Source organism: Urocitellus parryii, chromosome 2 (genome assembly GCF_045843805.1).
Source record: "Urocitellus parryii isolate mUroPar1 chromosome 2, mUroPar1.hap1, whole genome shotgun sequence".
NCBI classification, from domain to species: domain Eukaryota; kingdom Metazoa; phylum Chordata; class Mammalia; order Rodentia; family Sciuridae; genus Urocitellus; species Urocitellus parryii.
Window position 1 is genome coordinate 47,085,461 of NC_135532.1, and position 13,908 is coordinate 47,099,368.

Genomic DNA, 13,908 nt, shown 5'->3' on the forward strand with positions numbered 1-13,908 from the left:
TTCAGCATCTATATAGGGAGGAGTATGGGCTCTAAAATCCCTTTACCAGTAAAATTACATGAAATTGTATGAAAGTATATGATAAGTGAGTTAATAAGAATGAATGATATAAACTTTTTCCATTAGTATATGGTTTTTTATACATGAAGTAGTATTTTGTCTCTAGTTTAATATGGTTTGCCCTTTTGAAGTTTTATTTTTTTAAAAAATATTTTTAGTTATAGATGGATGCAATATCTTTATTTTGTTTATTCATTTTTATGTGGTGTTGAGGATTGAACCCGGTGCCTCACATGTGCAAGGCAAGTGATCTGCCACTGAGCCACAACCCCAGCCCCTTGAAATTTTATTTGAAGATTGCCAAAAGTAAAGCTGATTAATTATGTGGCAGGTGTGGATCAAGTGCTCGAGATAATAGAAGGTCAGAAAAGGGATGAAATCTCACCAGGATTTTAGTCTATCACTTATTCTATTCACATAGTGTAGAATTTGTTCAATAAAATAATTCTGAGTGGGGCTGGGGATGTGGCTCAAGCGGTAGCGCGCTCGCCTGGCATGCGTGTGGCCCGGGTTCGATCCTCAGCACCACATACAAACAAAAGATGTTGTGTCCTCCAAAAACTAAAAAAAAGAAAAAAAAATTAAAATTCTCTCTCTCCTCTTTCTCCCTCTTAAAAAAAAATAAAATAAAATAATTCTGAGTAATCAAGCACAAAACACTAGGTAGATTTGAGAGGAAGATAGGTCAGAAAATTATGATTTTGGTATTTTTTATATATTTCTACCAAGAGATTCTTAATGTATATGCATTTGAAGTATTATAAATGTAAATTAATTTGTGTGAATAGGTGATAAGTAACTTAAGGACTTTAATTCAGATAAAGTGTTTGAAATACAGATGAAGTTTGTATTTTAGATGAACAATGAATAATTTTTTTTGTATAACCAGGTTCCATGATATATTTTTATTTACTAAACTTGGCAGCCCTTTCTCATCCCATGCATTGTACATAACAGGTGCTTGGTACTTTTGGCGGGGGCGGGGAGTACTGAGGATTGAACTCAGGCACTCAACCTCCAAGCTATATTCCCAGCCCTGTTTTGTATTTTATTTAGAGACAAGTCTCACTGAGTTGCTTAGTGCCTCACCATTGCTTGAGGCTGGCTTTGAACTCAGGATCCTCCTGTCTCAGCCTCCTGAACTGCTGAAATTACAAGCTTGCACCATCGTACCTGGCTGCATATTTAATTCTGACCACGCTTTGCTTAGATTTTTCAAATTCTGGATTGAAGAATTTAAAGAAAGATTTCCATGTTTTAAACATATAACTCTGTTGGGCTGCTAACCTATATATTATATCTTGTAGCAAATAAATTTATAGCTTTCCATGTTTTAAACATATAACTCTGTTGGGCTGCTAACCTATATATTATATCTTGTAGCATACAAATTTATAGCTTTTCTTAATATTTTGAAAGAAATAAGTGATGAGATCTTTTGAGTCCTTTCCAGTTTCATACAGCAGAGGGAGATAGTGTTTTAAAATATTGAAAATGAAATCATTGTTACTGAGTGATGGTACTTAGGGAAAAGTACAGAAATAATTTACTTTTCATGTATTTTTGTATATCTTGAACCTTGTATGAATTAAGGAAATGATGCATTTTGCTTAGGAGAATATGCTTAAAATAAGATTCTGTTAAAAATCTAGTTTTACAGGAACTATTTCTTTTCTTTGAGAGTCCTGTTTTTCCCCATCTTCCACGTTGAATGAATGTTGTGTATCTGTGTGTAGCCAGTTAACTTATTTGTGTGAAAAATAATAATTTGTGATGAAAACAGGAAGAGGTGGGATCCTTAAACTAATGAAATAGTATTTAAGTATTTCCAATGTAGTATCTAGAACATTTTTTCTAGCCAGACTATATTTTTTCAGTATCTTTGCTAGTTATTTCTACCATTACATTGCACTTACAGTTATGAATACAGTTTACATGTCAGCCTGTTGATCCACTTTCTAAAATTAAGAAACCATCATGTTTCTTTTGTTTCCTGATGTTAATTTCATGACATTATTCTCTGGTCATAGTCTCAGTATTGTGGTTTCGGTGTCAACTATGTTGTGAAATATTCTTAAGAATTAGACTTCTCAATCCTTTGGGGTAAATTTACCTTTATAGAAATATTCTTATATTCCTATTTATACTCTTTTGGGGGGGGGGGCAGGTACTAGGGAGTGAACCCAGGGGCACTTTACCACTAAGCTACATTGTTAGTTTGAGACAGGGTCTTGCTCAGTTGCTGTGGGACTAGCTAAGATGCTGAGAGTGGCCTCAAACTTGTGATCCTGTTGCCTTAGCTGGCTCTTTCCAGAGTCATTGGAATTAGAGGCATGAGCCACCATGCCCAGCTTTATTTTTAGTCTTAAGTAATTTTTTATATTATATATTACAAAAACAAAAAGTTGTTGTGTTATACAACATGGAACCATGGTAAATAAAAATGTGTGCTTTTACTGGAGACAAAATAATAACCTCCTCGTTCCTTTTTCACCACTAAAATTTGAGCAGTTTTAGAATGAATTCCTTTTCTTAATGCTCATAGAAGCAAGAGAATATATAGAAAATTCCAGAGATAGGGTAGAAGAGTAGGGATATCTGGGCAGGCTACTTGTGTTTGTCAGTATGTAAATGTGGGGGTGTTTGGATTATAGCTTTGTTTTGCTATTAATATTGGAATAATAGTGAGATGTTGTGTTTTATTTTTACTGAATTAGTTGCTGATGTCCACAAATTGTGGATCTTGGAATGTACTCTTTCTTTTCCATTAATGCATGTTTGTATATTTTATAAAGAAATATTTTGCTATATATACACTCTCTTAATGTCTGTTAAACTTAACCATTCATTATGGCTTCCCCCCCCATACCATTAAATATTTTCCAGCAAAATATTTTACTGCATACATGTACTATATCTGTATTGTTTGGCCTATGCCAAATTAAAATAGTTATTTATCACATACTAGACACTATACTGTATATCATGTAATTTTCACAATGACTATATAGTATATATATTTTTATTACCAGTTTAAAGGTAGAGAAACCAAACCCAGAGACGTTAAATAATTTGCCCAGTTTTTTTCCAGATGTTTATGATGATGAAGATATTTGTGATTGCATTCATTTGTTATGTGCCAGATATAGTTCTATAGTCTTTTTGTACATGATATTTAATCCTCATAAGAACCCTATATGGTATAAGCCTTGTTATTCCCATTTCAAAGGAGAAGCTAAGGCTCACAGAGATTAATATACTTGCTTGTAAGTCATATATCCAACAAATAGCACCTCTTTGTGATTCTTTCTAATTACACAATTAATTGGTTTTGCCTTGTTCTCGGTCTGAAGAAATAAGTGAAAAGTCTAGCAGAAAAGGTATTTCAAGCAAATTATTCCATAATTACATTCCCTCATTTCTAAAATATGGATGATAATCTTCTTTTGTAGTGTGGTTTTATTAAATGACATGACATGTGAAGCACACAGAGTATATAAGTGCTCAATAAATGTTATTACTACTGTTGTTGGTTGTTTTTTTTTTCTCCCTGATTATTTAGATTTTTATTCAGGCTATAAAAGCAGTAAATGTGTATAGAAATTTGGGAAAGTGTGACGCAGCTGAGAGAGTAGTTACTGAAGACTCATCACTAATAGCATTTTAATATACTACCTTCTAAATATCTCTATTTCTTTGCATGGGGTCTGTCACTACACATTGTATGCTTGGGCCTCTCAAATCCTTGTTCAGGTGCCAATTGTCGCAGCCCTCTCATCTCTCAGCTAAGACCATTAATTAAGGAGATATCAGGTGCTCAGGAGCAATGAGGGATAAAGAAAAGACAGACACACATAGAGAGAAAAGGCTGGGGCCAGGTGGGTAGCCAAGCCCTTGGTGAGGCTTGACAGACTCCAGAACTAGCTCAGCAAGTTTATTTTATAGGTTTCGTCAAAAGGTTATTTGTGGGAAAATTTCAGTAAAGCAGGCAATCTAAAGGCCACAGGACTGGCAAAATGTTAGAGTCATCTTGTTTTGCTCAGAATTCTCTATCAGGCCTTGACTAATATAGAGCCATACCTCCCTGGCCGGCATTACTATAGCAACTGGGGCATGTTGACCTGTACCTTCATACAGCTAGCTTCCAGTGCAAATGCAACCATGAGAGTCAGACCATAATTCAAATCACCACTCTTCACAATTATATACACTGGAATTTTTCGTTGTTTTATGAGAGAACAAAAGCTGTTTCCTTATGAGCACAGTGCCTGGCACTCAATAAATACTTAAATTAAGCAGTTAGAAATTTGCCTTTCTTACAATTTTTTGTATTTTAAAAAATGGTTATAGTGACTTGAGTGAAGCCAACTATTCCGGGCCTGTAATTCCATCATCTCAGGAGACTGAGGCAGCAGGATCACAAATCTGAGATTAGCCTAGACAATTTAGTGAGACCCTGCCTCAAAATAATATTTTTTTAAAAGCTGGGGATGATACTAGGGAATGATATTGGCCAATTATATTATTATATTGTGTGCATATATGAATATGTAACGAATCCCAAAACTACATGCACTTACAGTGCACTAATTAAAAAACTCTGGGGGGGGCGGGGGCCACGGGCCACGAAAGGGCTAGGGATGTAGCTTAGTGGTAGAGTGCAAAGCACAAGTCCTTGAATAGAATCTCTAGTACCATGGAGAGGGCTGGGGGACACAGATTTGAGTTTAAGAATAAACAAGAGGTATCAGTCTGGCCTGCAAAGACTGAGCTACTGCTCCAGTATTGGACAAAGGGTTTTGTGGTACCAATTAAATTTGCAAAGAGTAGGAAAATTTTGGAAAGGCTACATTCTAAAGATAGAGGCACAGTTATTTAATAACTGTAACCTTGAGGCAGGTTAATCTCAAAAGTTTGCCAGTAAACTGCTTTGGGTTCTTTAGACTTCTGGAGAGAATTCCTTCACTGCTAGTCTGTAGCACTGCTTCTTAAGAAGCCAGTGTCTTTATGCTATGATTACTTAGAAGTAGTAATGGCTTCTTTTTTTTTTTTTTTTTTTTTTTTTTTAAGAGCGCACGCGAGAGAGAGAGAGAGAGAGAGAGAGAGAGAGAGAGAGAATCTTTTTTTTTTTTTTTTGTAGATGGACACAACACAATGCCTTTATTTTTATGTGGTGCTGAGAATCGAACCCAGGACGTGCCCGTGCTAGGCGAGCACTCTACCACTGAGCCACAATACCAGCCCAAATGGCTTCATGGAACCTTGAAAACTTTGCCTGTGCATATAAGAGCAACATTCAAACAAATCAAAGATTTAAGTTAGGAGGCTGGGGTTGTGGCTTAGTGGTGGAACACTTGCCTGGCATGTGTGAGGCACTGGGTTCAATTCTCAGTGCCACGTATAAATAAATAAAGGTGCACTGATAACCAAAAAATATATATTAAAAATGATTTAAGTTAGCTTTTAAAGTATTTTTTTACTTAAATGAAAATAGAATGGTTTATTAGTGTTTACAATAAAAAGTTTCTGAAATTGGACTATAATATTAGAAGTATCTGCCAGAAATGTCAAGACTTCAAACTTCATTTTTAAGAGCATGTATAAGCATTGAAAGCGAAGTAGGTATGAAAAAGAATTCACAGAAAATTAACCCCCTCCCATCCCTGTTTTCACCTTTTAAAAAGCTGTTTTACATGGTTTATTCGGTACTGCTATTTTAATGAATGGAATAAGTATAATTTCAGGCTTAGGTCAGTTTGTCTCACTTGAAGCAGATTGTTGCTGAGAGCTTTGACTATCTTTATTTAAAGGCCTTTTTGTTCATACTGCACAATTCCTCAGGTTACGGTGGCTTTCAGTAAATGTGACTGCAAGTATGTGCTGCTCTTAAAGTGAAAAAATGAACTTTTATGTAAAAATGCATGTAGCATAAGGATATGAAGTGGGAATGTACTTTAGTACGATGATGTACACACTGCCATCTGGGTTCTTGATTCTATTTGAAAGTGAAAGAAGCAAGATGCAGGTAGAAGAAACATTACCAGGAATTGCCGATTTAAATGAGTTATCTGATTCAAAAGAAGTCAGAGAACAAATGGGTGAATAGGCTGCTCTTTGTTATATCTGTCTCTCCCATTTACAGAAGTAATAATCCTTTTCATAAAAGTATTACAATGTAAAATTTAATTTGATTCTTAATTTAATCTGCATAATATTATTTGATGCAGTTTACTATAATGTTTACACTGAAAATACTGATTTTTGCCAATCTAAAAATGGAGATGGGAACATTATTTGAATAGGAAAAAAAAAGGTAGAGGTGAGTGAATATATGAGGAGTAAGGGTAGATGCTGGGGACAAGCCTTGATGAGAGTAAAAGTTGCTATTAGGATACTTGTTTTCTTTTTAACATTTGAAGTCTATGTATTCTGCTCTTTTTCCATCTAGTCTTCACTGCTCTTATATAAATTCTGGACTTGGCAGATTGGTGTTTTTCATACTCCCTGATGTACTCTGGCCGTTTGTGTCCCCAGAGCTCCAGTTTAGGCCATTCTCTTTGCCTCTGGAGACTGGGTTACCCCTTCTATCCTTGCAAACATTATCTACCCCTCATCACCCTTTAAACTGCATGAATCCTTCACCTTTTGCAGCTGGTGTGATTTCCTGAGCTTTTGACATGTATTTGCCTATTTTGTGACTTTAAGTATCTCATATATTTCCAAATGGTCAAAGATATGTCATTAATATTTTTTAAATTCCCCACAACCTTAAAGAGCATACCTATTCATTGTGGGTGTTTAGCACAAGTTGAACATTCCTAATATGAAAATTTAAAGTTCAAAATCAAACACTTTTTGAGTGCTGACGTGAGGTCACAAGTGGAAAATTTACTCCTGGCCTTATGTTGCAGGTTACAGTCAAAATGGAGGTGCACTAAAATATTGTATAAAATTAGTTTCAGACTATGTGATTAAGGAATACATAAAACATAAAGGAATCTCATTTTTAAACTTTGGTCCCATCCCCAAGATATCTTACTATGTACATGCAAATACTCTAAAATCTAAATTCTAATGTACTTCTGGTCTCAAGCATTTCAGCAAAGGGGTTTTCAACCTGTAGTTATTTGATGAATGAATGGTTGTAAAATAATATATTAGAATATGCTGTATTATTTTTACACAGTAGAATAAATTACTCTAAAGCAGGTTGGTGCACATGTGAAAACAGCAAATTCCTATAGAAATTGGGTTACTCAATGCTGGCATTATTGTCATTTGGGGCTGGATATTTCTGTTGTAGAAGGTTTCCCTGTACATTATAGGATGTTTAGTACCATCCCCTGGTCTCGATGTCTGCACCAACCTTTCCCTTACCCTAGGTGTGACAACCAGCAATGTCCATAGACATTGCTAGATGTCCCCTGGGTGAGAGGATCATCCCTAGTTGAAAACACTGCTTAAGAAGAAAAGTAAGCATTTAAGTCTTGAAACTCAAATTGTAGTGTTTATGTCGTTTTTTTTGGAAGGATGAATTTTAATAGTAGAAACAAAATTAAAATTTTTTTAGTGTTTATTTTTTAGATGTAGATGGACACAACACAAAGCCTTTATTTTTATGTGGTGCTGAGGATCAAACCTCGGTCCCGCCCGTGCTAGGGGAATGCTCCACCGCTGAGCTACAATCCCAGCCCCTAAAAATAAGTATTTTATAATTCTTCAAATTTAACCTTTTTCTTTTAATTTTTTGTTTTAATTAGTTATACATGACAATAGAATTCATTTATGCACTTTGATATACATAGTTGGGATATAATTTCTCATTTTTCTGAATGTACATGTTGCAGAATCATGTTGGTCATGTAGTCACATATAAACATACAGTAAAAATGTCTTTCATTCTACTAAGGAAACTATCATTTATAAAACTTCAATGACTTAAGAAAATTGCATTTTTACTGTTTTATTTATTTTACATTTGATAATGGATTTTATTTGGTGTTTCCTCTAGATTGAAATTAAAATGAAAAAGCCAGAGGCTGTGAGATGGGAAAAGCTAGAGGGGCAAGGAGATGTCCCTACTTCAAAACAGTTCATAGCAGGTTTGTTTTCTGGCCTTGATAAGCTTTAAATTTGTATTATGTTGTGTGGTTGAAATTAAATAGTAATGAACATTTTTTCTGCTTCCATTATTTATATTTCCAAGATAAAATATATTGAGTATAATAAGGTTGCTGTGTAATGAATACAAAGTAGCCTTGTGACTATTCTAACTTCCTACACTCTAAGAATACAAATGATTAGCAGCAAAATCCCAGAGAAGTTGGGATTGCTCACCATGTCAGTTTATGACATTATTTGGAATTTGTTTGATTTTGTTTGTTGCCCTTTCTTATTACTGCTTTTTGCATTGTAAGTTAATTTGTTTGCTCTGCTGATATATTTTCTCATCTTCCCCGCCTCTCTTTCTTGTTTATTCCTTTATGTTCCTTCTACCAATATTGTCAACTCTAATTGCCTTAAATTTCAGGGCTTCGTTGAATAAGGTTTCTAGCCCATTTCACTATATTAATTTAGAGAAGGATAAAAATAGGTAATAAGTACTAAAGAAAAGCCTAGGAGAAGAGAGGAAAGTAGGGTCGATTGGGTAGCTCTTTACGGGATGTACAGCATTTCATTGAGGTCAATTCTAACCACGTGCAATAAGTAGATAAGCATTTTTCTAATGAAATAATTAATCTGCAGGACACTCTTAGAACTATAACCTAAGATTGTATTTTTCTGTAATAACCTCATTAGTAAATGGAGAGAAATTTCTTTTTGATGTATTAGTTAATGCTCTGATTTGATGACTGAATCAAGTTAATATTGTGTCTCAGCTACTTTCAGATTTTGCCCACTTTCTTCTGTAGCAGAAAACATATTTCCTGTGGCCACTTTTAGGAAATGGGTTGTTCAGTGGATCATTTATGTGTGCATGTATTAATTAAGAAGTAATTTTAGATGCATACAGAATTTGCAAAATAAGAGTTCCCATAGATTCTTAACCCCACTTGCTCCAATGATAAAATCTTAATTGATTTGAGGTATAATTAGCAAAACCAGGAAATACATACCAACAGGTAATTTTTAGGGAACTTAAAGTATTTTTGTTTGATAATTGTAAGACAATAAAAAAGACATGCTTCTTTTGTGACTAACAGATTTTTGAACTTATGATTTTATGTAGTGCAAAACTTTTCTAAGAGTAGTATCTCACATAACAGCCATGTATAATAGGCAGCCCAGCATTATTCCTTCTGTTGTACAGGTTCAGAAAGGTTAATCAACTTGCTTAAGATTGCTCAGCAGGTTTCATTGTCTAGGACTAAAAGCCAGGTCTTCAGAGTATAGGTCTTGTTCTGTTAGCCCCATGTGAGATACTTTTTGTTGCTATATTTTCAACATGGAAATGATCTCTGCTGGCATGAGTATCTTTGTAGTTATTTGAGTAAAGAAGTTAGGTCACTTAGTCTATAGTTCATCAACCATCTCCATGTGTTAAAAATTTTTATGAGATTAAAAATCAAGGTTTTTTTAGTGTTACAGTTACTAAGTTTTTTTCTAAATTCAATACCTTAAGATATTCAAGATGCTATTCTTCTTGTCCTGTTACATTTTTGTAAGGAATTAATATGCTTGTCAGATTTCTGTGTACTGCAAGGTGGAGACTGTAGATAAGGGCAAGTCACTTAACCTATCTGGGCCAGCTTTCTTATCTGTAAAGTGGAGATTAAACCTCTATTTCCATCTTTCCAGGGAATGAGTATTAGAATTAATTAAATCCATGTTTCCTAGGCTCTTAACTTACCATGGCCTGCATTTTTTTGTTTGTTTTCTTCGTTTACTATTGAAAATGTACAAAGAAGGGGGGATTTCTAGTAGATGGAAGATGGATAGGGTTTTTAAAACAATATACCTGCCATGAATAAAATCATATAGGGTCTTGGGTTTGGTTTTATTTCAGGGGTTTATTTTTTTAATAACTTCTAATTATTGAAATAATCAGTTTTATTTTTCATTTATTGCAGTACATTAGATTTGCTTTTATAATATATTAATTTTTGTAGAAGAAAAAAAGTGGTTGATTAAAAGAAAGTTAGTAAATTAAAGCATGGTAATAATACCAGCACACAACAGACATGGGAAAAAATTAAAGCTATTTTATGTAAATGAGTGGTGGTAAATTCCAAACAATACAAAGAGAGGGGAAAAGAATTTCAAGTAGATATTGAATGCATAAAGGTCTTAAGGAAAGAGCTTGGCATGTAGAGAAAATGACAGAAGCTGTTTTACCTTTTTCATTGCTCTGACCTTGGGTTTTGTTTTGATGGAGGGTGGGCAGGGAGAAAATTGGTTTATAGGTGTAAAGAAAGGATGAAAAACAGAATGAATGTTTAGTAGTTTCTGTATTAATATATAGAAATAAAGAAATTTCAAACCAGGATTTTTCAAAGCCTCATAGTTGTATAGTCCGGTACAGTAACTGCTAGCCACATGCACATGATGAGCACGTGAAATATGACTAGTCTGCGTTGAGATGTACTAAATTGTAAAATATGTACCAGATTTTTATGACATGGAAAAAAATATAAAACATTATATTTTTTTATTTCATGTTGAAATGCTATTTATATGTTAGATTAAATAAAGTACATTATTAAAGTATATTTTACCATGATTGTTTTTAGTAACATACTCCTAGAATTTTAAAATTATATATGTGGTTACATTTGTGGTCATCATTTATGTCTTCATTGGATAGTGAACAGAGCTGCTCTTATACCTACTAGGTCAGTTTGTTATTTTTTAATTATTTGTGTGCCCAAATCTTCATTCTTTTGATTTTCTGGGCAGCCCTGGCTGTATCATAAGTCCCTGGGCCACCAACCTTTTCTATCTGTAAGCAGCCTGTTTTACCCCAGTGTGCTCTATAAATACTGTTATTTTCTATACTGTGCAGATATTATAGTTATTGTCAAGTATTGTATTTGTAAATAAGTAATATATTTCAACTTAAAAATTCTTTATTGTTGAAGCAATCTTATTTTTAATGTGGGGAGAGAAGGAGTCTTAACTCACTCTTGTAGTAGCTTCTGTGATCATACTTTCAGTTTACTCTGAAAGATACATGAGTTCCCTAGAAAAACCACATTTTTATTTTATATTTTGTTTCCCATGGTGAACTCAAACTATTGGGTGTAAATGATCCTTCCCACTTAGCCTTCTGAATAGCTTCAGTTATAGGCATTTGCCATTGCATCTTGTTCCTAAAATGCCACCCTTTTTTGGTGTGTGTGTGAGAGAGAGAGAGAGAAGGAGAGAGATACTGGGTATTTAACCCTGAGCCATCTGCCACTGGGCTATATATCCCCAGTTCTTTTTAAAAAATTTTTAACTAGGGTCTTCTTAAGTGTCTGAGGCTGGTCTCAAGCTTGTGTCTTTCTCATCTCCCAAGTTGGTGAGATTATAGGCATGCATCATCACACCCAGCAAAAGCCACATTTTTAACATTAAAATCTTATTTATGAGAGAAGTATATTAAGCATCTTTTTAAAATAATGTTTTTATTTAAAAAACACTTATTGCAAAAATGAAATTTGGTGACCTAAATTGCTCACATATTCTGTTTATCATGGTCAAAGTGTTACATATTCTTGGTATAATCAAAACACATCAATTAATTTCTTCCTCCATTTTCACTTCACAGATGTAAAGAACTTATATCCATCTTCATCTCATTATACAAGAAATTGGGATAAATTGGTTGGTGAGATCAAAGAAGAAGAAAAGAATGAGAAGTTGGAGGGAGATGCAGCTTTAAACAAACTATTTCAGCAGATCTATTCAGATGGTTCTGATGAAGTGAAACGTGCCATGAACAAATCATTTGTAAGAACATCACTTTTTTTTTTTTCTCCCAAATATTGTGGGGGAGTGAATTTTAGACATTTTTAGTAGATAATTTGACACCAAATTACTTACACTGTGCCTGGAGACCTTTTTGAATGGGCTTTGTCCAAATGTTTCTTCTTGCTCTAAACATAGAGGAGTTGTTGAGGAAGTTGAAAACTTGTAGAAGAGATGAGAACAAGTGATTATTTTATATATATATATATATATGTGTGTGTGTGTGTATGTGTATATGTATATGTGTATATGTATATATGTATATGTATATATATAATTTTTTTTTTAATTAGTGAGTTAGGGAATTATCTTAGTTGAATCTGTCATAGTAGCTGAGTTAGCTTCCATTATTTACCTCCTAGAATCTCTTGTCTCAGTGTTAAGAGATGAAGAATATAGAGGGCAAATTTCCAAATTGTGTTTAGCTAGTGGAAAAGTACACATTAGTTATTCATTGCTTTAATAATTTTTCTGTTGATTAGGAAAATTCAGGCTTTTGCTAGGGCATCATGAATACCATCCGAATCAGATTGAGATTTAGTGACAGTTTATCACTGTGGAACTATGTAAATTATTTTTCTTGATGTATTTTTCATTTGACTTTTTCAAGGAGAAATACTTCAGTCTTCCCAGAAAGGAAGTCTTTCTCACTATTAACTTTTAAATGCATTCTAGACAAAATAGCACTGTGTCAAATCAAAGATGTAATAGAGAATCTGAATATATTTTTATACTGAAACTTTGATAATTTTAAGTAAACTGTATATACTTATAAAACAAGCGATTTCTGTGGCAACATTGACCTTAAACCAAAAACTTGCTTCTGTCTTGTGGGAAAACAAACTAACCCCAAAATACTCTGTCCTGTGTGCTCTCCCAGTCTAATTAGAATAAATAAAAAATTGCATTTTTATTACACCAAAACAACAAACATCATGAAGTTTTACTATTTTTATATACATTTATTCATTTCCCTTTAACAGTGGAACACGTTCTGAGAAGTACATGTTTAGGTGATTTTTGTCATTAGTGCAAATATCATTGAGTGTATTTATATAAACCTAGATAGTGTTAGGTCAGTCACTTGATGGGTAGGTTTTTTTTCCCTCCTCATGTTATCCCATGTTGACCTACATCTCCAGCCTAATGTGGCCTCTTGATAGAATCAAGAGATGGAATCAGGAGATGTAAGAAGCTCCTGCTAGTATAATATGGTATGTTGTTTTTATATCAGTGGCAGCACAATGGATTTGTTTATACCAGTAATGTGTCACCCTATGCTGTTACAACTGCTATGATGTTATTAGGCAATAGGAATTTTTCAGCTCCATAATAATCTTATGGTAACACTGTCCTATGTATGTAGTTCATTGTTGACAAAACATCATTATATAGCACATGATCGTATGAATATGCTAGGGTCATTGTTAGATGATATATTCAGTAGGTAATTAAGTAGATAACCAATTCTTCACTGAGACACTGTTGGTTGTTAAAATATTAACCATGGTTAAAAAATTTTTTTTCAGAGGAAATTTGTTTGTGTTTGACACTGGGGAGTATTAATTAGAGATCCTTAAAGTTCTGCTTAACTAGTATAGAAAGAGTTTATTTTGCTTGGTCTTCACTGTCTTCAGTAAAAAATTACAGCATCACTTTTCATTTGAAGGTGGTTTTTCCACATATACCTTTGTTGATTAGCAGAGGGGAACATGGTGCTTGATGTGGTAATATATGTGTACACAGTACTTCTACCTAATTATTCTAGTTTCCTTTTCACATTTTCATGGAATTTGTTAATTTCTCTGAAATGCCTCAGTTTAAAAAAAAATACTTGAGTCATGTTGAGCTATATAATAGCCTATATTTGAGACTATAGTTAGAATGGTTTTAGGAAAA

General features: G+C 33.8%; 1 protein-coding gene across 1 annotated transcript in view; it reads left to right on the forward strand.

The window, feature by feature from the left end:
- Sugt1 (SGT1 assembly cochaperone of MIS12 kinetochore complex) overlaps window positions 1–13,908 on the forward strand; it is a 31,066-nt gene that overhangs the window by 16,616 nt on the left and 542 nt on the right. The window contains exons 11-12 of the mRNA XM_026399577.2: window positions 8,072–8,162; window positions 11,810–11,991. Coding sequence (XP_026255362.1) covers window positions 8,072–8,162; window positions 11,810–11,991 — 273 coding nt within the window. The remainder of the gene's footprint in view (window positions 1–8,071; window positions 8,163–11,809; window positions 11,992–13,908) is intronic.